Genomic DNA, 23,528 nt, shown 5'->3' with positions numbered 1-23,528 from the left:
CACTTAACCCTTTGATCACCCCTAGGTTAACCCCTTCCCTGCCAGTGTCATTATTACAGTAACAGTGCATATTTTCAGCACTGATTACTGTAGTAATGTCACTGGTCCCCCCAAAAGTGTCAAAATTGTCAGTTAGAGGTCCGATCTATCCACCGCAATGTCTCTGTCCCGCTAAAAAATGCAGATCGCCGCCATTACTAGTAAAAAATAAAATTGCAAATCTTTCCCCTAGTTTGTAGACGCGATAACAAATAAACCAATCAAAATACGCTTATTGCTGTTTTTTTTTTTACCAAAAATATGTAGTAGAATACAAATTGGCCTAAAAAGATGAAATATTTTGATTTTTAAATGTTTTTTCAGAATTGTCGCTCTTTTTTTTGTTTATATCACAAAAAAAAGAAGAAAAAAAAAATCGCATAGGTTAACAAATGCCACCAAAAGAAAGCTCTATTTGTGGGAAAAAAAAGAACATCAATTTTATTTTGGTACAGTCGCACAACCGCGCAATTGCCGTTAACATAATGCAGTGCTGAATCCCAAAAAATGGCCTGGTTAGTAAGGGGGCAAATCCTTCCGGTCCAGAAGTGGTTAAGTGTACTAAACATACATGTTAAGCAATTAGTCATTAACGGTTGTCTTACCATCGTGATTTAATGAGGCTTTACATCCGATACAGGTACTGCGTTTCTTGGCAAATGCCATGAGGCCACCGACTTTTGAAGTAAGGACTGTCTTGCAACGAGTATGTTCTCCCTCTGTCAATCAAACACAGAGCTAATATCAGACAATACCACCTAGAAGTAGGTTATGTTTTCTTTCTGTTATCAATACTGACAAGGTTAAAAAATACAACTTTATTTAAATAAAAATGCGTAATATTTACTAAGTAACACAAGTTTCTGATGCTCATCAGAAATAAATTTAAGAGTACCTTACAATGACTCCTTTCAGGTCTGCTTGCCAGTTTTTCTGGCTGATATGAATGGAAGTGTAATGTCAGTCTATGGACAGGCAGATGCCAACATTCTTCAGCTAAAAGGGTAACCGATACAAAGCAATATCCTCAGATATATGTTGGGCTGCATTCTGCATCTGGAGTAATGAAACTGAATCGCTGCCCTAAAATGAGTGTGTGGCCCACAAACAACAACATTTTCATTTCGCACAAGTTTTTTTATTTGTAGATTACCACACCTTTGTGTCTTCAAATATTTCTATCCGCATATAGACAAAATATAGCATATACTACAGTTGGCTTTAAAGTGATACTAAACACACACAGTTTAATTTACATTGCTACTTCTATTTCTGTATATGGATGATGGCACTATAATGATTTTAATAGAACCCCCCACCCCCCAAAAAAAGTCTAAGTACCTTTTTCCTAATAGATATACAGCTGTCACATGACCCAGATCTTTCCTAGCATGTCTGCAGAGAAATATAAGCAGGAGGAGCTTCAACTCCTCTGCTACTGGTCACATGATAAAAAAAAAGCCCTTTGGAATACAGTGTAAAAATAAATAAATAATATCAATAAAAGGTTTTAAATTGGCATACTGTACAAATATATATTTGAAATCAAATCTTTACTATTTTGTGGCCGGATTTCTGCCAGTCACAGACTGTGCCCCTCCAGCCTGTGTCTTAGAATAAAAGGGAGATGAAGCCTCCATTAACCTACATGCAATATCCCATCTATATTGTGTTTAGCTGGGCATGGAGGAGGGAGGGAGTGGGCTGTCATTTACCATTGTGTATACACCAACATGTGTGACTCTATAGTCACATAGGCTGCACAGATGTGATAGGGAGAACATGCTCAGCATAGAATTCACTGAAAACTGAACATGTGCAGAGTTGCCACCACAGCTGCAAAACCATTAGCTGAATTGGGGACATGAACATAAGGTGGAGATAGCGAACAGCAGGATCAATCTGGTTTTTTGCAGAATACAGAAAAATAATCTCATAGTGACTGATTAGGAATGACCAGCATGTAATACACCATTTACTGATAGTTTTTTATGATGTGGGTTTGATGACACTTTAAATTTAAATATAGATTGACAACACTGAAGAAATGTAAGAGTACTTTAGGAACATAATAAACAAGGGTATTCATTAGCACTTTACAGTACACTAGACAACATATGTTATACCCAGTCCATTATTCCTAATTTTTATGGACCCTTTACTGACTGGAAAGGTATCAGCAGATTAGCAGAAAAACAAAGTGGTACCAATTTTTAAAAAAAGGGCCAAGATATATACCTGGAAACTACAGACTAGTCAAATTAACATTCATTGTATGTAAAGTATTGGAAAATATGATAAGGGACAAAATTCAAGAATTTTATGATAAAAATGGTATTGTTACCAGTAATCAACATTGATTTATGAAAGACCGTTCTTGCCAGAACAACTTTTTTTTTTAATGTCATTTTTATTTAAAATTTTCCATTATATAAAACAAGTCCAAGTAGGTAACAGTTAGTGAAACTATAAGAACAACCAAATAAGTGGTATTGAGACAGAGGAAGCATCAAGTCACCCTACATATGTTGGGGCCTATGGGGACTCGATACCTTTAACATGGACAGATTCAGATGGGGGTAGATGGAGAGATGGGGTAGAGGGAAGAAAGGGGATAAGGGCAGGAAGAGAGGGGAACAGGTAAGGAAGAGTGAGGGGCACAAAGTAGCCCTCTACAATAGAATACAACACAACAGGTTTGAATAGGTGTAAAGAAATGAGGACTCAGGCCCAGTCTGCTCAAAACAATCAATGGCCCTTAAGGGTCAAAGGTCCCAGGTAGCCTCGGCCGTGCCTGGTGCAAGGGTCAGATGAGTCTGAGCCACCTGAGAGCATGACACGTTTTTACTAACATAACATATCAAAGTGGCCCAGATACTGTAGAATTAATCGTAGCGGTCCTTACATGTCACAATCCATTCCTCTGCAGCCATAATATAGTTCACTAAGTGGATTCAGTCTGCCCGTCTAGGAATTGGAGTTTTCTTCCAGAAAACCGGAATTAACCTTCTAGCTGCCTTTAGAAGGTGGGGCAGCATGAACTTACCTTAACAGGTGAGAGGGATGTTCCAAACATGAAGCAGGAGTTCCAATGGGGAATCCGGTAGTTTGATGTCTAAAACTCCCTTGGGATCTACTGTGCTGCCATGTGCCTCATTTAAAGCCCCAACCTCCCCCCCCTCTTCTATACAGATCCATAGGGATGGAGGTATTGTCACCACCCAGGGCACCCCTATATATAGCTTACCAGCATATATACAGTGCCTTGCGAAAGTATTCGGCCCCCTTGAACTTTGTGACCTTTTGCCACAAATTTATTGGATATTTCAAACTTTGTTAACAAATAAAAAACTGAAAAATTGGGCTTGCAAAATTATTCAGCCCCTTTACTTTCAGTGCAGCAACTCTCCAGAAGTTCAGTGAGGATCTCTGAATGATCCAATGTTGACCTAAATGACTAATGATGATAAATAGAATCCACCTGTGTGTAATCAAGTCTCCGTATATATGCACCTGCACTGTGATAGTCTCAGAGGTCCGTTTAAAGCGCAGAGAGCATCATGAAGAACAAGGAACACACCAGGGAGGTCTGAGATATTGTTGTGGAGAAGTTTAAAGCCGGATTTGGATACAAAAAGATTTCCCAAGCTTTAAACATCCCAAGGAGCACTGTGCAAGCGATAATATTGAAATGGAAGGAGTATCAGACCACTGCAAATCTACGAAGACCTGGCCGCCCCTCTAAACTTTCAGCTCATACAAGGAGAAGACTGATCAGAGATGCAGCCAAGAGGCCCATGATCACTCTGGATGAACTGCAGAGATCTACAGCTGAGGTGGGAGACTCTGTCCATAGGACAACAATCAGTCGTATACTACACAAATCTGGCCTTTATGGAAGAGTGGCAAGAAGAAAGCCATTTCTTAAAGATATCCATAAAAAGTGTTGTTTAACGTTTGCCACAAGCCACCTGGGTGACACACCAAACATGTGGAAGAAGGTGCTCTGGTCAGATGAAACCAAAATCGAACTTTTTGGCAACAATGCAAAACGTTATGTTTGGCGTAAAAGCAACACAGCTCATCACCCTGAACACACCCATCCCCCTGTCAAACATGGTGGTGGCAGCATCATGGTTTGGGTCTGCTTTTCTTCAGCAGGGACAGGGAAGATGGTTAAAATTGATGGGAAGATGGATGGAGCCAAATACAGGACCATTCAGGAAGAAAACCTGATGGAGTCTGCAAAAGACCTGAGACTGGGATGGAGATTTGTCTTCCAACAAGACAATGATCCAAAACATAAAGCAAAATCTACAATGGAATGGTTCACAAATAAACATATCCAGGTGTTAGAATGGCCAAGTCAAAGTCCAGACCTGAATCCAATCGAGAATCTGTGGAAAGAACTGAAAACTGCTGTTCACAAACGCTCTCCATCCAACCTCACTGAGCTCGAGCTGTTTTGCAAGGAGGAAAGGGCAAAAATTCTCTCTGTGCAAAACTGATAGAGACATACCCCAAGCGACTTACAGCTGTAATCGCAGCAAAAGGTGGCGCTACAAAGTATTAACTTAAGGGGGCTGAATAATTTTGCACGTACGCACCCTCCTCTCTAGGACCCCATTCGCTTATTCCATTTACCCTCGATTGACATATACCTAGGACTACCTATATACTGTTTGGTTACAGGTAATAATTTTTATAGTTAATATATTCACTAATTTCACTACTTTTCCCTCATCTCTTTTCTCCTCTCTCATCCATCGGGTTTCCTAGGCACTCTTTTTCCCTTTCTGCTACACTTTACACTTCCTAATTATATTTATCACACCCCATTTACATCGGTCATGGTCACTTGGGTGTCACTATACACATCTTCATGTTCTCCTATATATTCCTCAGTTTCAATGAGGATCACTACTGCTTCGTTCCTACACTTTTTCACTTTTCACCTTTGGTTTGGGGTACTCAACCAGCAGTCACTTATCACATGCCTTCTTGACATTTGATTTAGGTGTACACTATACCCATTTACACTACCTTGTTCTTTACTCCTAGAATTTCTATTACACCATAATTCTTGTCATCCTGATCCCTATATACGAAGATTCATATTAACAATCATGTGGTCAATGAACATGTACACATTTACCGATACTGCTTCCTCAGTTCCCGGTTGGACATGATTGGATGCTTTTATATACGTTGAAACCTTCAATATATCATATATATATCACTTTTAGCTGGCACTGCAAGGTAAAACCTGTTGGAAGGGTTCGGATTGATCCGGTTGTTTTTTACTGTCTGGATCTCCCCTCCCCCCTATTCTAGTTTTTTCCCACCATGTATTCCCAGCCAACTTTTTTTTTTACTCCTAACATGCTTTTTTACTTGTTACAGACCATTGTTTGCATCTACTCTTGAAAAAGTGGAAAATACTCCATGAAACGCGTTGAGCAATATGATGCTACCTCCAACATACGTTGACATGCATTGCTACTATTTGTTATATTTTATACCTGATCTTGCATCAACCAGCTCTCAGCGATATCAGTTTTGTTGTCCATGTACTTATGTCATGACTTCATTCACTGTGATGTATTTCTTTTACTCTGTATTTGCTTATGATATTTAAGTAGTTTTTTACCATTGTGATGATCACTTAATAAACATTTTTTTGTATTATTTACATCTTTTTTGCCTTGAATTGGTGTGATCACCTATCACATCTTGTCCTGGTTTAGTAGTACACCTCACTTAAAGTCCTAGCCTTCCTCATTCATCTCTCGAATAGGGATGGAAGCACATGTTTTTTCCCCCATGTGCCTCATTTAAAGTCCCAACCTCCCCCACTCTATGTGCTGCCAGTAGGGTAACTTGGGGCACTACCACCAAATGTGTAGGAATGTTCCCCGACGTAGACACTTCTCCAGCAGGCATCTGACAAAGTTTGGTAGAACCTAGAAAGCTTGGAGGGGGTAAAAGGTGGTCAAGGTGGGCCTTGTCAGTAAAAAACGTTGCAGGTCTCTGTCCCCCTTCTCTTATATTTCACATTCAATTTCTGTGTTGTATGAGGTGCTGCAGTGACAAGAGATCAGATTTCCCGGATCTCTAATGACTGCAGCATCCCATATAACACAGAAATTGAAAGTGGAATCACAGAGGTCGACATGCAGAGCTTCTTGAAAGGAGACAGGTGGGAGAGCAAACGACTTGGGGCAGGCATTAAAAGAAATTCTGGATCTGCCTGGAACGCCAGTCATCAAGAGAAAAACAGCCATATTGTGCTCTCAGAGTAGCCACAGGGGCAGTAATCCATGATCTTGCACAAATCTGCTACATCGTAACTCCCCTTCAGCTGCCCAGGATCAGAAGTAGTGTTCCCCTGGAGTGAACCAGGGGAAGCCCCTGAGGGGAGTAAGAGGGGAAAATTGAGGGGCAAACTGTCCTTGACAATTTAAAACATCCCACAGTTTCAAGGCATGAATGGCTGTGGGAGAGGAGTCCAGTCAGTCCTCTGCCTTCCCTGGGGAGCCAGAGGACATGGGTGAGATTGTGGCCTGCTAAAACTTTTTTGAGGGGGACCCATAATTTAGTGAACACACTATGGTACCAATCCAATATCCGTTGAAGGGCAATTGCCTCCTAGTATTTGCGAACACCATGGTATGACCATATCTCCTACCTGCGCTGCAGGGTGTGAAGGGCTAAACAATGGCTTTTCCCATTTCATATGTATTTTAAAAACAGTCTGTTATGGGTCGAGAAGAAAGACCTGAGTAGAGAGACAGGCACTATTTGCAAGTACATAAAAATACAGGGTAGCACATTCATTTTCAAGACACTGACTCAGCCCATCCAAGAGAAAGTTGTACGATCCGAACTCTGTAGATTAGCTCGAATGGTGGAAAGCAGCGGGGCATAATTGCATGTGTTCAGCTGGGAGCAGTGAACCGGAAGATGGTTACCTAAGTACTTTAGGGAGGTATGAAACCAGGTGAATAAGAACAAGGCTTGCAGCTGCTTGCGTAAACTCAAGGACATGATTAAGGGCAAGATTTCGGATTATAAAGAATCTTAAAATTCGAGAGTGAGCTGAAAACCCGTAGTTCTGCCATAATATTGGGAAGAGAAAATAAAGGGCTAGATACGCAAGACATCTGCGTAAGCAGACAGTTTATGTTCCGTCGGTCCCACAGTAAACCCTTTAGAGTCGAAATTCAGGCAAATTTTTTTAAGCAGTGGTTCGAGGGTGAGGGCAAATATAAAAGGGGACAGGGGGAACCCCTGTCTCATCCCATTACGGATAGGGAACAGGCTTGAAACAACGCCATTTACCTTAACCCTAGCTTCTGGGGTGCTCTAGAGCGACGCTATCCACGAAAGCACATTGGAACCTAGGCCTAGCCTAGTCAAGGCCCCAAGGTAAGTCCAATCCACCCTGTCGAATGCCTTTTCGACGTCAGTTGAAAGCAGGAGAACGGGTGGATGGTTAGCCAGCAGCCCGGCTCAATGAATCAGCTGGATATCATGGTTAGAGTTGTCTCTTGTTTCCCTCCCAGCATTAAACCTTTTTTGGTCAGGGTGAGCTATCGTCGGCAGGATGGGTTTAAGATGGTTAATCCATGCCAGTATTTTGATGTCTCTATTAAAGGGTGAAATCGGCCTATAATTAGCAGGAACAGTATGGTCCTTTCCCTCTTAAGGGATGACCGTAATGTGGGCCAGCAAGGCCTCCCTGGGTGCAGCTGAGCCCAAAGTGTTACAATGGGGACACACGTGGCTTGACAGGAGCGAGTGAAACTTACAGTGGTAAACGTTTGTAAAACCATCTGGCCCTAAACTCTTCCCCTTCGGGAGGTCTTTAAGAACCGCCACAATTTTTGTCAGGGAAATGGGGGCATCCAGCGGATTTCTGGTTTTGAGTGGGGATCTTTGGGAATTGAGGGTCCTCTAAGTATTGCAGGATACTCTCTGTCCTCTGCCACTCTGTGGAGCCAGGGAAGGTATCAGGAAGGTGGTACAGGCGGGCGTAAGTGTCTGCTATTTTCGAAGAATGTACCACTAGGTGTCCCGCTGCGGTATGGAGTTTATTGACATAAAAGGAGGTGTGCTGTCGACTAAGGGCTCTAGCGAGTAGTCTCCCGCACTTGTTGGCAAATTCATAGAATTAATGGGAAACGTGGCGTAACTGGGCCTGAATTAGAATGTCTAGTAGGCTTAGCTTCTGATGGAGAGACTGGAGCTCCACCGCCAACTCTGGAGTAGTGCGCCGCTTGTGTAAAAGCTCTTCTGAGTGGATTTTCATCAGAAGGGATTGCTATTCCCCCTCTCGTGCAATCTTAAGTCTACAGTCCTGGGAGATAAGCTCCCCTTGAACCACTGCTTTGTGTCCCTCCCAGATAGAAGCCACCCTCACGTCATCCGTCGAGTTCTCCACAAAGTACATGGATATAGTGTTGGAGAACAGCTTCTGTGCTACTACATCATCTAAGATGTTTTCGTTCAGACGCCAGCTCCAAGACTGTGCATCTATGGACAGTGGGTGCAGGGAGATGGGGGCGCCAGACCAACCTTTTAACATTCTATGAGCAGGTAAGTTGTAAATTGGATCGCGAAAGGCCTGTGGATGTAGTGAATCTAGATTTCGCTAAGGCATTTGATATAGTACCACACAAACTCTTAATTTACAAATTACAGTCTTCTGGCATTGATGATATTGTATGTACCTGGATAGAAAACTAGTTGCAGGAAAACTACTATAAAGGAAGTGATTAATGGCTTATTTTCTGAAGTATTTTCTAGAGTTGTGAGTGGTGTGCACCCCAGGGCTCTGTTCTAGGACCAATTCTGTTTAACTTAAATATATAGAGATTTGAATAATGTGATTTTTGTACTTACCGTAAAATCCATTCCTCTGAGTTCATTATCAATTACAGCGCTCCATAAATCATAACTACTGGGTTATATTGCCTCCTCCAGGAGTAGGACTAGGCAGAACAAAAAACACTTGGCTATGCCCATAGGCCATCTCCAGCTGGCATATACCCCCCCCCCTCTCTGCTCTAGGTAATCAGTTTAGTAGCAAACAGTAATAGAAGTATCAAAACTCTATAGAGGGGTGGGTGCTGTGTCCGTCGAATTCAGAGAAATGGATTTTATGGTAAGTACAAAAATCCAATTTTCTCTTTCATTCATCGACGGACACAGCGCTCCATAAATCATAACTACTGGAACATTCAAAAGCAGTGCCAAAAGGAAAATGAGGGGCGGGCAAAAAACATAAGTGCCCTAATCAGGACACAGGAGCCCCACCTGAAATAAAAATTTAAAGAAAAACACCCCTCTTAACAGTAGCCTGCAAAACTTTGCGGCTACAAGGTTTTGCACAAAAGAAGCATCTACAGATGCCAAAGTATATACTTTGTAGAATATGGTGAAGTATGCACCGGCGACCAAGTACCCACCTTGCAAACTTGAGAAACAGACTTGATGACAGAAGACCCAAGAAGTACTCAGCACCCGAGCAGAATGCCCCTCGACAGGGAAAGGAGGAACCGGACCTTTAAAGGAATAGGCTTGAGTCCCCGTCTATCTGATTCATCTGGAGATGGTAGCCAAGAAGCAGCCAGCCCTTTCCTTGGTCCTTGTGTAACCACAAAGAGCGAGTCTGACCCTCGAAAGGACTCTGTAGCTGCCAGATACACCCCAAATCATTCAAATCACATCCAAGGTATGCAAAGCAAATTCCTTGGGAGGAGCCAGCTTGGGACACAAGGAAGGCAACACAATGTCCTCAAATGGAGGCCAAAGACCACTTTGGGTAGGAAAGATGGACAGGGAGGAAGAACCACCTATCTCTATGGACCACTAGAGACTGACAGGATAATGCTGCCAACTCTGATACCCTACGGGCCAATGTAATAGCCACCAAGAATGCCACCTTCTAGGACAATGTAGGCAAGGGAATCTCCCGAATATTCTCAAATGCAGGTTTCTGGAGAACCGAGAGCACTACGTTTAAATCCCATGGCGGCAAAATAGACCGCATAGTTGGAGCCACATGTCGAACACCCTGAATGAAGGTACAAATTAAAGAGTGCGTGGCTAGGTGTTGCTGAAAGAAGATTGCCAAGGCAGATGTCTGATCCTTGAAGGTACTCAAGGCCAATTTCTGCTCAACACCCCATTGGAGAAAGGCTAAGATCCGAGCCACTGAAAAAAATTGAGGATGAGCGCCGATCAACTCAACAATGTTATATCTTGCTTGAAGAGGACTTCCTCGCCTTCACCATAGTAGGGATCACTGATCCAGACAAACCCTTGGGACAACTGGTCTTCTCTGAGGGGAAGACCCTCGTCCTTGATTCCTCGCAGGAATTGCGGAAGAAGCTTGAGCCGAGGATGATACTGGCCTTATCGTACTCACAGGATGCCTGCTGCATCTGCCATCGGAACCCCTGACCACGCCACGAAACTCCTGTGGAGCTGAACCTGCTGAAGGAGCTGCATGCAGGTCTGTGCCAACAAAACTGTCTTGAAGGTGGATACCATCAGACCCAGAACTTGCATGCAAGTCAGGGGAGAGAACTGTCTGTGTGACAGCAGCTGGTGAATCACGGCCTGTGGTTCCTGAAATTTGTCCAGAGGAAGGACCGCCCTTGCCAGATTTAAAACCAGACTTAGGTAATTCAATTTCCTGGACTGGTTTGGATGCAACCCGAAACTTTGCAGGAATTATATCTGCACAAGGAGATTCTGGGCCTTAGAAACCCTGAAATGGACAAACTTTGCCCCCCCCCCTTTTTGGTACCCCCAAACAGGCGATCGCCTTGAATGGGCAGAACAATGAGAGCTTTCTTAGAGGCTTGGCTTAAAGACCGATTAAGTCACAGCATGCGCCTAATCACCACCGTTGAAACAAAGTTTGGACAGCACAGGAGCTGTATCCAAAGCTGCATCACATATAAACTGCAGCCCTTGGACCAACTGGTCTGCTAAATCAACACAAGCAGCAGGAACCTGCTTAACCCCCAGGCCCTGGCACAAAAGTTTGGCCCATTCAGTTTGGGTCCGAGACACTAGGGCCAAGATTGGCCGCAATGCCGAACCAGCCATAGTAAACATGCTGCATGCCACAGCCCCTGCTTTCCTGTCAGCCGGGTCTTTAAGGGACGGGTATTCCTCTACTGGGATCGAGATTGCTTTTTTTAACCTGGAAACCGAAGGGTCCACCACTTGTGGACTAGACCACTTTTTTTAAAAGTGATTCCTCAAAAGGGTAACATACTGCAAAACATTTGGGGACCACAAAGGGTAACTTTGGTTATTCCTGTTCCTTATAGGTAAACCTCTCAAAATAAGGCAGAAAAGGAAACACCCGGGATACTAAGGTCTGTAGGACCGCCATCAGAGCAACCATGGGAAGCTGGGGTTCCGAGGGAACTGCCACCTGCACGAGGGGGTCATTTGAGGAGATGTGACCCTGAGGCTCCATAGGGAAAAAGAAGACCTTGCCGTACAAAAGATTTTTTGGCACCACTAAAGGATCCCCCAATAACTCAGGGTACCCATCAGGAGAGAGAGAGAGATACACAGGCACCCCCTAAGGACAATTTGGACCCAGCAACACCATGGACGATATCCCTTTCAAATGTCCCGGGCACAGGAAATAGGGGAAGAAGGAGGAGCTTTGGCATTCCCATGAGGCTCTGGCCGTCTCTAGCGTCTTGCAAGACCAAGGGAAAAATAATCGCTGTGATGTCATCGGGCTACACAAATCTGGCTGTCTGAAGACCAGCCAAACCAAGGGAAAATGGCCACAGTGACGTCATCAGACGTCTCCAACATGGCTGCCGATAGCTCTAGACGCCCAAGCATGCTGCCAGTATCTTTCCTGCGCCCTGTGCACTGATACGCCCTTTGCAAGGGGACCCCTCCCCGAAGGTACTGTAGTCCCCAGGCACACTCTGCACCGCTATTGCACTGGGACCCCCCAACACTACCAGGGTAGGACAGACACTACCCCAGGATCTTTTTAGAGGGGGGGGGGGTGGTGGGGAGACCCCAAGAGTCTCTGCTGAGTCCCCTGCCCTGGGACCCCCACCAGATTCCAGGTCCAGGACATTCACAGGGGGAAAAGTTCAGCTCACCGAGGGACTTTAGGATGGGCAGAGGGAACCTGCAGGCAGGCCCAACCATCCCAGGAGGGTATCAGCGTGTACCCCCTATGGTGCAGGTGACGCTCCAGACAGAACTCCTCAGCACTGAAGCGCGGGAGCTGTCGGTAAAGGGAGCGCAGTGTCGGTCATATGTAACCCTGCGAGATGTTAAACACACAGGCCAGCCTCTGTCCGTGAGGCTATGTAGCAGACAACTGGATCTAGACTATCTAGCCGGTCGCCTAGCCCGGCAGTTGAGTGTAGATCTCCCATGGGAAAAAACAAAAAAAGATGCAAGGAAGGAGAAAAAATTGCTAGGATTCATAGATCCCAGCAGGGAGCCTAGGTCCTTACTCCTGACTAGACATATTAAAACAAATTACCTAGAGCAGAGAGGGGGACATATACCAGCTGAGGACAGCCAATAGGCGTAGCCAAGTATTTTTTGCTCTGCCTAGTCCTACTCCTGGAGGAGGCAATATAACCCAGTAGTTATGATTTATGGAGCGCCGTATCAGACAATGAACGAAAGAGAAAATTCATTCTCAGTTTTTGCTGATGATACATAGCTAAGCAGGGCAAAATAATATAGGAACATTTTCAAGAAGGCTTGGTTAAAATAGAAGGTTGGATAGATATATGGCATATGTTGTTTAAAGTGGAGTTCCACCCTATTTTTATACTTACCTCCATCTTCTCGCTCCGGGTCACCTGAAAAAGAAATGGATAATCGCATATTTTTTTTTTTTTTTACTTACCTCGTAGCGAAGAAAATATACTTACCTTACTTCCTTCTTCCTCCTTCCTCGGCCGCGGCCCGTCGTCACTTCCTGGCTCTGCAATGATTCCTGGGAGCTGGACGTCATAGCTCCCAGGAATCATTGCGCCTGCACCGGCCCCGACGTCAGTTCCGGGTCACGTGCATCATCCCCTTCTAAACAGCTTCTGGGCATGCCCAGAAGCTGTGGAGGGATGACGCGCGCGACCCGGAAGTGACGTCGGGGCCGGCGCAGAGCATCGTGGGACCAAAGAAGGCGGAAGAAGACGCCGAAGAGGACGCGCTGGCTTCAAGCTGTCCACATCTGAGATGGCAGCGCTGGACAAGACGTTTGCAAGGTAAGTATTTGTCCTAACAGGTAAGTGCAACCCGGGACAGATCAGAGGCTAGCCATTGTGGAATGCACTAGCCCTGACTGTCCCGGGGGTATTAAAAAAAAAAAAAAAAAAAAATCCAGGGTGGAACTCCGCTTTAATATTGAAAAATGTAATGCACTTGGGAGATAAAAAATATGGATGCCAGTTGCTCACTAAGGGGAGAATGTCTTGCAGAATTGAGGATGTAAAAGGATCTGGGAGTCCTTGTAGATCCCAGACTGAGGAATAGCATGCAATGCCAAGCTAGACAAGCAGATTATTACCTTGCTAATTCGGCCACAACTTGAGTATGCTGTCCAGTCTTGGTCACCAACCCTCAGGAAGAATGTCCTTGAACAGGACAGAGTTAAGAGAAGGACAAATGGGCTAATAGGGGGGCTGGAGAACTTCAATTATAAGGAACGACTACAAACATTAAACCTATTCTCCCCGGAGAATAGATGCTTAGCAGGGGATACGATCACCCATATACAAATCTTTTAATGGTGACTCTGCATTAGAGAGAAAATTATTTAATCACTTCCCGACCTCCAGCATTACATATACTGCGGCAAGTTTGCTCTGTCCCGTGAAACGACGTAGCTGAACCTCGCTTCCTGGGACCACTAGTGGGGGAGCCAATCAGCGGGTCCGGCAGCCGCGATGTCCACCGGGCACCCGCAATCGCATCCCGCGGAGACAAAACAGCGGTCTGCTGTTGTCAAGACGCAGAACGCTGTCAGTAATGAGCGCAGGAATCCTATGTTCCCCTTTTTTAGGAACACAGGTCTCTGTGTTCATTCAGCAAGCCCACCCCCCACACAGTTAGAAAGCACCCCCTAGGGACAGATTGAACCCTTTTATCGCCCCTGGTGTTACCCCCTTCCCTGCCAGTGTCATTAGTACAGTAACAGTGCATATTTGTAGCGCTGATTACTGTAGTAATGTCACTGGTCGCCCCCAAAGTGTCAAAAATGTCAGTTAGGTGTCCGATCAGTTGCCACCATTACTAGAAAAATAAATAAAAATGACATAAATCTTTCCCGTAGTTTGTAGACGCGATAACTTTTGCACAAACCAATCAATATACACTTATTGGGATTTTTGTTTACCACAAATATGTAGCAATCTACATATTGGCCTAAAATGATGATTTTTTTTTGTTTATTGGGAATGTTTTATAGCAGAAAGTAAAAAAAAAAATATATATATATATATATATTTTTTTTTTTTTTTTCAGAATCTTCACTCTTTTTTGGTTTATAGTGCAAAAAATAAAAAATCGCACAGGTGATCAAATACCACCCAAGGAAAGCTCTATATGTGGGAAAAAGGACATCAATTTTGTTTGGGTACAGTGTCGCACGACCACTCAATTGTCAGTTAAAGTAACAGTGCTGTATCGCAAAACATGGCCTGGTCATTAGGGGGTTAAACCTTCCAGTCCAGAAGTGGGAATCTACAGTCAGACACACGGCCACACAATGAAGTTGGATGAGTGGCTGTTCAACTAAGTTGGGGGGGTTTAGAACACCCCTTGACAGCTGACTGTGTCAACGGCGAGTATTGATAAATTGAATAAAACTAATTTGGATGCGTTTCTTAGCAAATATAATGTACAGGAATATTGAAAATGGTAACACACACACGGATGGACCAGTGTCTTTATTCAACTTTACTAACTATAAGTAACATATCCAAAACAGCAACACATTTAGTATATGTAATTCATTTTTTATGTCTTCTATTTAAAATGAAATCTACAGTATTTTTAATATTTTATTAAATATACCTGTATATTTGAACATTTTTTATTTAATGTGATCACGTACAGCATAGCTTGAAATATATGAGGGAAAAACAGCAACAGGAATCAATCAGTTGTGCTGCAGTATTCTTACGCTATAAAGGTTTATTATGATGATTGAAAGGGCCCATTTACACAACTGCACTTTGGTGATGTACATCAGGGAAATGTGGTACCATATATTTTATATGGCACCTTGCCTTTGGATGTGCGCTGTTACCAAAAATAGTATATGCACCTTTTGGTGCTTTAGACGAGGAATTACAATAGTGTGAATGGGCCCAGAGAGCCCAATGACAAGAAATTGGCTCACCAGTCTACTGCTTCTTTTACTGTCCAGTCACATAGTGGGGAGGGATAAGACACACAGGGGTTGATTTACTAAAACTGGAGAAAGCAAAATCCGGTGCAGCTGTGCATTGTAGCCAATCAAATTTTAACGTTAGCTTGTTTAACCACTTAAGCCCCGGAAGATTTTACCCCCTTCCTGACCAGGGAGTTTTTTGCGATTTATTACTGCGTGACTTTAACGGACAATTGCGCAGTCGTGTGACGCTGTACCTAAACGAATTTCACGTCCTTTTTTTCCCCACAAACAGAGCTTTCTTTTGGTGGTATTTGATCACCTGTGCGATTTTTTGATCATGCGCTATAAACAAAAAAAGAGCGTACATTTTTTGCAAAAATAACAAACTTCCCCCCCCCCCAAAAAAATGTAAAAATCAAATTTTTTAACATTTTCGGCCTTTTTATGCTACATATGTTTGGTAAAAAAGTCGCAAAAAGCGTATTTTGATTGGTTTGCGCAAAAGTTATCGCGTTTACTAACAAAAGGAAAGATTTTTGTCATTTTTGGTGTTTTTTTTTTTTTTTAAACGAGTAATGGCGGCGATCTGCGATTTTTTTTTGCCGTACTGCGACATTGCGGCGGACAGATCGGACCCTTGACTGACATTTTTTACACTTTTGGGGGTACCAGTGACATTACTGCAGTAATCAGTGCTATATATATGCACTGTTACTGCAAAAATGACACTGGTAGGGAAGGGGTTAACTGTATTGGAGAGGGAGGGGTTAAGTGTGTCCTAAGGGCATGATTCTAACTGCAGTGGGACAGGTCTCCTAGTGTAAAAACAGAGATTAACGGTTCTACATAGTAGACCGTCTGATCTGCATTTTTACACAGGGGAGAATGACAGGCGGCTTGTTTACATAAGCCGCCCGCCTTTCTCCCGCTCTACCGACGATCGTAGTGTGACCGGCGGACATCGGGTCTGCCGGTCACACGCCCGCACTCCTCCATGAACGAGCCGAGGCGTGAACGAGCCAAGGCGGGCGCGCGCTCGCCCGCTATTGGCTCAAAACCCAGTGACAGGCGAGCGACGTAGATCTACGGCACTCTGCCTGGCCGGGGCTGACTGCTGCAGTAAATATACTGTGCGCAGTCGGCAACCGGTTAATTAAGCTTTGACAGTAAACCTGAAAGCAGATTGGTTTCTATGCAGAGCTGCACCAGATTCTTCACTCTCAAGTTATAGTAAATCAACCCCATAGATAATACTTACTTTCGGTTCTGTATTATGTCTTTGTAAAAATTGGATTTTTGTCTTACCGTAAAATCCTTTTCTCTGAAGTTCATTGATGGACGCAGTCCCTGTTCTTAACAGTAGGGTTATACTGCCCCGTACAGGAGTAGGACAAGGACACTAGGCAGAAAAAAAGTTCTGGCTACACCTATAGGCAAGTCCCAGGAGGTATACTCCCTCTCTCTGCTATAGGATCTCACTTTTGTAACAAAGCAGTGTCAGAGAAAACAATGCCAACCCGACTCAAAATAGAGGGGCCACTTATAATTAAAAGGGCGGGTGCTGCGTCCGTCAATGAACTTCAGAGAAAAAGATTTTTACGGTAAGACAAAAATCCAATTTTCTCTATCGTTCATACACGGACGCAGTCTCTGTTTTTCTTAACAGTACAGACGTCCCAAAGCAGTGCCATAAAACATGAGGGGTGGGAAAAGCACAAAATAATTTCCCAAGGCTGAACCATAGCCAACCAGGCAACATAGAGCTCATCAGAACAACAAGATGAGACCCACCTGAAAAAACATCAAACACCCTCAAGGGAGACTAAAACACCCTTAAACGGCAGAGTAGAACCAGAGTCCGACCGTCCTGAGGAGGGGCCCGCGTCCACTCCAAAACCAACCAGGGGGAGAGAGGGGAATAATTACTCAGCATAGCTGGAACAGGAGGGCACCATCTCCTAACAGAACCCCTCTCCACCGAAGTGGGGGGGCTGTCAGCCAATAGGAACGCTGTAACGCAGGCCTACACCCGGCGTACGTGCACTGGCCTAGACGTTTAACACGCAGGGCCAGTCCCCGTCCCGTGGGACTATGTTGCAGCTGACCTAGCGCGGAGCAGGGGTCTGCGCGCGCTCACTGGCCGGCTGGGGTGACCACTGGATCTATATATCCAGCCTGTCGCCAAGTCCGGCTTAGTTGATTGAAGATCTCACAGGAAAAAAAATCTGGATGAAAAAAATCTTTTGCCAGGACCAGAGATCCCAGCAAGAAACTAGGTCCTTACTCCTGACTAGGCAGAAAAAAACTGAGATCCCATAGTAGAGAGAGGGAGTATACCCCCTGGGACTGCCCATAGGTGTAGCCAGAACTTTTTTTCTGCCTAGTGTCCTACTCCTGTAGGGGGCAGTATAACCCTATTGTTAAGAAGAACAGAGACTGTGTCCATCAATGAACGATAGAGAAAATTGGTTTTCCTAGAGTTTGGCCTTAAAAAAAATGTGTTCCTGGAACAGTGTATTCACTTAAAAGAAAATCAAATCAAACAGATTTTTCAGTTAAATTGGTACATCAGATAAACAGCAACATGTATGCATTAACAGTTTAACTTCTACTTCAGCACTTAAAGCTTTTATCTGGCTGATTGCTAAAATAAAACACTTACAGGTTAGTTGTGCAATTTTTACATTGTATTATATGGGGTGCCGCAAATAATACTCACTTAGAAGTATGGTTTCAGCCTTGGACTCCCCCAGTATGGGTTCAAAGATTCTCAGCAGGGGTTTGGCCAGCTGCTGCTCCAAGTAATATTGCGTGTCAATAGGTATATTATTTTCAAGTACATAAATAGGGTCCTGCAAAATGAAGTAATGTGAAGAGACAAGTATCATTATCTTCGTCCGAGTAATGTGATGCAAATTTTTTTTAACCATATTTTTGTTGAAAATTTTTCAAAGAGAAAGAAAAAATAAAAAGGTACAAGCATTCATATATATAAAAATCACAAAGATCCTACGCTGAGACTTAAATAAATGTGAAATAAGTGATAGTGAAAGCAGCTAAACACTTGATCTATAGAAATCAAAAACCAATATATTCAACAAGTTGTGTAGCGCTAACATTAGAAGTGTTGACTGTAAGCCCCGGTTCACACTCGGGTCACGCTAGGGCGACCTGTGAGGCGACCTGGTCGCCGCAGGTCGCCTCCCATAGGGAAGCTACGGACCCGTTCTAATAGGAGCGACACAAGTCGCTCCGACCTAGAAAAAGGGTCCGGCCAGGAGGCGACCGCCATAGACTTCAATGTTATGTAGTCTGTGGCGCCCGCTCCGAGGTCGCGGCGCGCTGCTCGCACCGCGATCTCGGAGGTCGCCCCTGAAAGTAGCATCGCGCCAGTGTGAACCGGCGCTAAAAATTAATATGGTATACACAAAAACGTATTTACAAATATAAACAAATAATATTATATATAACAGAAATCGTGCTTCTGTGTGAAAAAGTCCATTGAAGGAATATATAGGATTCCAAGTGGACGATGAAAAATAGAAGGCTAATATCCCAAGGCTGATATCCCAAGGAGATGGTGAAGCAGAAATACACCCGTGAAGTATGTACAAATTGGCTGCTTACCAGAAGCGTAGGCCCCCAACCTAATGGACAGGCCACAATCGCTTAGATGTAAATCTGTATACTGATCATTCCATCAAATGCCAGGGGAAGAGATGTAAGTCTAGTTCAGACTCTCGCAATGATCTCCAAAGGAAATAAGACCCATATGTGTGGTGAGAAAAGTAAAAGGCACATAGCGTAATCCAGTAAAATACACAATAGAAATTTATTCTGAATTGCACTTACAAATTGCCAATAAAAATGAGCAGAGTCTTTAAAACCAGGGGCGTCCCGTGTGTGGATGCCCAGGGCGGTACCTGACGCAACGCTACCACGCCCCCTTAGACGCCGGCTCAGCATCCACATGCAGGACGCCGCGGTTTAAAAAGACTCTGCACGTTTTTATTGGCAATTTGTTAAGTGCAATTCAGAATACATTTCTTTTACTTTCCTCCCCACACATATGGGTCTTATTTTCTTTGGAGATTATTGCGAGAGTCTGAACTAGACTTACATCTCTTCCCCTGGCATTTGATGGAATGATCAGTATACAGATTTACATCTAAGCGTTTGTGGCCTGTCCATTAGGTTGGGGGCCTACGCTTCTGGTAAGCAGCCAATTTGTACATACTTCACGGGTGTATTCCTGCTTCACCATCTCCTTGGGATATTAGCCTTCTATTTTTCATCGTCCACTCTGGGACTTGTACTCTGAATCCTATATATTCCTTCAATGGACTTTTTTACACAGATGCACGATTTCTGTTATTTTTTTAATATTATTTGTTTATATTTGTAAATACGTTTTTGTGTATACCATATTCATTTTTACAGTTAACACTTCTAATGTTAGCGCTACACAATTTGTTGAATATACAAGCATTCATATATAACATAAAAGCATCTGTCGATTGTAAGATACATGTAGGAATGCTAAACTTGGCTTATATTATATGTATAATATCAAAAGTGGTATTTCAAAACTGAACAAATAGAGTGTAATGTTAGGTCCACAACAAATTTGTCATAATGGTCATGCTATCAACACATCCGGACACCCAATTGGGAGCATACTATGTTCAAGTGGTAGCACGGCCAATCATCACTCTTGGCTAGGATTCTCAAGAAATTTTCAAGAAATATAACTATATTTTCGAGTTTCATATTTCTAAAGGTTGTTTCGTAATAGAGCATAATAGAGTCCGACCAGAGTCATTGTTGGTTGATTTTGTGTTGGCTGCTGATATTTATTATCAATTTTTTTTCACTCCATTAGCGCAGAAATTTTTCCTGCATTTGATTTATATTTTGGTATTACTGACACCATTTCTGCTGCTTATCATTTACTATCTCCTACATAATGGCTGTTGACTCAGACATCTTTGATTATAGGAGCAAGTATGTTTTAGATGTGGGTGATGTTTTTGATGGCAGCGGGGTCGTCTCAGATGACCTTGCTGGACGTTTTTTACGTCTAAAAAATTTAATGACCGCAGAAACCCACACTAACTGGGACATCGCATTTCTAGAGAAGTACGTGGTGGATAAGATGGTCCCCCGTAGCCTCAGATGGGAGGTCAACCCCCAAAGTGATGAACCAGACCTTGAGGGCTGGTTTCAATATTTTAATGAGGCAGGAGTCAGATTTATTCAATTCCTCGTCAGTAGAAAGAAATGCAAATTAGTTAAGATCAATGAGGAAATAGAGACCTTAAAAACGTCCCTCGCTGATCTTAAAACGGATGAGGAATATAAGAAGAGATCTGAAACACTCAAAAAACATCTAGAAAAAGAAACGATGGAACAAAAAAATAAAAAGAAAAGAAAATATAATAGGGATTTACAGGATTATAAAAATAATACTGTGTTTAAGTGGCAAACACTGAGAAATCTCGAGGGCTCTGGGAATACCAATTCCTCAGAGGAAGAAATGGAAATACAAACACAATATTCCATTCCCTCAGCCCCTCTCCCCCCTCCCCCCAGGCCACAACAAGGGGGTAGAGGAAAAAAACCTCCTCAGGCAAAACAGGGACCCCCTAAACAAAGAGGGAATAATTCAAGTAACTTTCAACAACCCCTTAGAAATCCACCTCATAATAGAGGGGGTAATAATACTAACTATAGAGGGTCCCATGGAGATTTTGCAACACCCAGAAACCCACCCCATAACAGGGGAGGTAACGGTAATAACTATTACTACAGAGGGCCTAATACGGATTATAAAACACTGAGGAGGTCCGAAATCCCCCTTCATAATCGGTTCACCCCGTTGGATAATGGAGGTTGGGATTCTCCTGTCAACACTGGAGAAAGGGTCATCACCCGCCATCCTAGCGAGACCCCCAATAATGGGTGGTCAGACAGAAGACCCTTTAATGGGTATTATCCATCTAGAAACACCCCCCGGTCTAACTATCCATCGTTTGACCTCCCACGGGAAGATAATTACCAGCAAGGGGATTTTCACAGGGGAGGTGGAAACAAGAGATACATAGAACAAAGAGAGGGACCAGAGGGGGGAGGCGGACAAGGAAGAAAAAGGAGGAGAATATAAAAGATCTTGGTATATTCAATCTTTCTAAGGCCCAGTTCTCTGACAAGGAACAAGCCGTCCTCCATCGCGGATTAAAGTTTGCACCTCCAAAGGCGCTGAATAAATTTAGCGCATTTATGGACGTGCAAAAATATGTCAGGAAACTGAACATTCAGAGATATATTATCTCCAATCCCTCCCGTACTTTAAATAACACGGACCATAGATATGTGCATACATCCTTGGCCAATGCTTCCTTGTTCAATCCTCCTGGTAAAATTGCCCCCTCAGTCCAGGTCTTTAAAGACTTGGTTTCTAAAGATATAGAGAAGATCAGAGTTAAAAGACCTCCAAATAGGGATGAATTCCATATAGGACTTCAAACCCTTTGTAATAACAAAGATATTGTTATCCGCCCCGCCGACAAGGGGGGCGGCATAGTCGTTTTGGATAAAGATGATTATATCTCTGAGATGATGAATATCTTAAATGATAGAGACACCTACAAGGTCCTTGCCTCCAATCCCACTATAAAATACAAAAAAGAATTACAATCATTGGTGAATAAAGCACATGAGGAGGGGATTTTGACTAAAAAGGAGAAATTATTTTTGATCCCTTCAGCTCCTCGTTTACCCGTTATTTATTTTTTACCCAAGGTACATAAAAACCCTACTAAGCCTCCAGGACGCCCCATAATCAGCGGGATCGATTCCCTGAGCTCCAGGATTGGCAAATACGCAGACGAGTTTTTACAGCCCTTGGTTAAACAGATTCCATCGTATCTCAAGGACACCACTCACGTTCTAAATATTTTGCAGGAAGTCTCCTGGAAAGAAGGGTATATTATGGCTACAGCCGACGTAACGTCGCTATACACCATAATTGACCACGAACAGGGACTAGAAGCTGTAAAATACTACTTGGATCTTTGGAGCCCTTTGCTTCAGGAACAAAAGAGCTTTGTGATTGACATGATTAAATTCGCTATGTCACATAACCTCTTTTGGTTCAATAACACCTTTTATTTACAGAATAGGGGAGTCGCGATGGGGGCTAAATTTGCCCCCAGCTTGGCCAATCTTTTTATGGCCAAGTGGGAGGAGGATGTCGTCTTTGCTAACCGACCGCCGCAGCTCATTCTGTGGCGGAGGTATATTGACGACATCCTCCTCCTATGGGATGGCAGTGCCCCATCGCTTGACTGCTTTATCTCTTGTCTAAATGTTAATAATAGAGGCATCAAACTGGATCATACCAGTAGCTCTACTAACATCACTTTTCTTGACTTGAATTTAGTGGCACAGGGTGACAAAATTACAACTACCACTCATTTCAAGAAAACAGATCGGAACAGCTTCATTCCACGTGACAGCTGCCATCATCAAGCATGGCTTAACGCCGTCCCGAAAGGCCAGTTTCTGCGGTTACGCAGAAACTGCACCCGACGGGAGGACTTCCTATTACAAGCCAATTCCCTTAAGGCTAAATTTATAGAAAAGGGATATGATGCTAATCAATTGGACACTACCATCAAAGATGTAGTGGCCGTTGATAGGTCATCCTTACTGCGCCCAAAATTGAAGGGAAATGAGAGCGAGAGTTTCAAGAACTCGTTTGTTACTTCCTACTCCACCCAACATTTTCTTATCAAGAAAATTATCAAAAAACATTGGCCGGTTTTAAAAAATGACCGGATCCTGGGCCCTTTACTATCCGAACATCCCAAGATTATTTTCAGGGGTGTACCTTCCTTGAGACATAAAATAGCCCAAAATGTTATCGAAAGACCTATCCAACCTACTTTCTTTGGCGACTTCAAAGGGTTCTATCCGTGCCATAGATGCAAAATTTGTGCTCTCAACTCCTTCAAGGGAAGGAAAATTGAGAAATTCACATCCTCTGCAACAGGACGAGAATATAAGATTGAGTCAC

General features: G+C 43.4%; 1 protein-coding gene across 1 annotated transcript in view; it reads right to left on the bottom strand.

Moving 5' to 3' along the window:
* Positions 1-23,528, bottom strand: part of POLD1 (DNA polymerase delta 1, catalytic subunit) — a 388,959-nt gene that overhangs the window by 84,324 nt on the left and 281,107 nt on the right. Inside the window, exons 23-24 of the mRNA XM_082274252.1 lie at positions 18,171-18,303; positions 645-758 (exon numbers count right to left, since the gene is read on the bottom strand). Coding sequence (XP_082130378.1) covers positions 645-758; positions 18,171-18,303 — 247 coding nt within the window. The remainder of the gene's footprint in view (positions 1-644; positions 759-18,170; positions 18,304-23,528) is intronic.

Source organism: Pelophylax lessonae, assembly GCF_965119305.1.
Source record: "Pelophylax lessonae genome assembly, chromosome: 12".
Lineage (NCBI taxonomy): Eukaryota > Metazoa > Chordata > Amphibia > Anura > Ranidae > Pelophylax > Pelophylax lessonae.
This window is presented reverse-complemented; position numbering and strand designations above follow the sequence as displayed.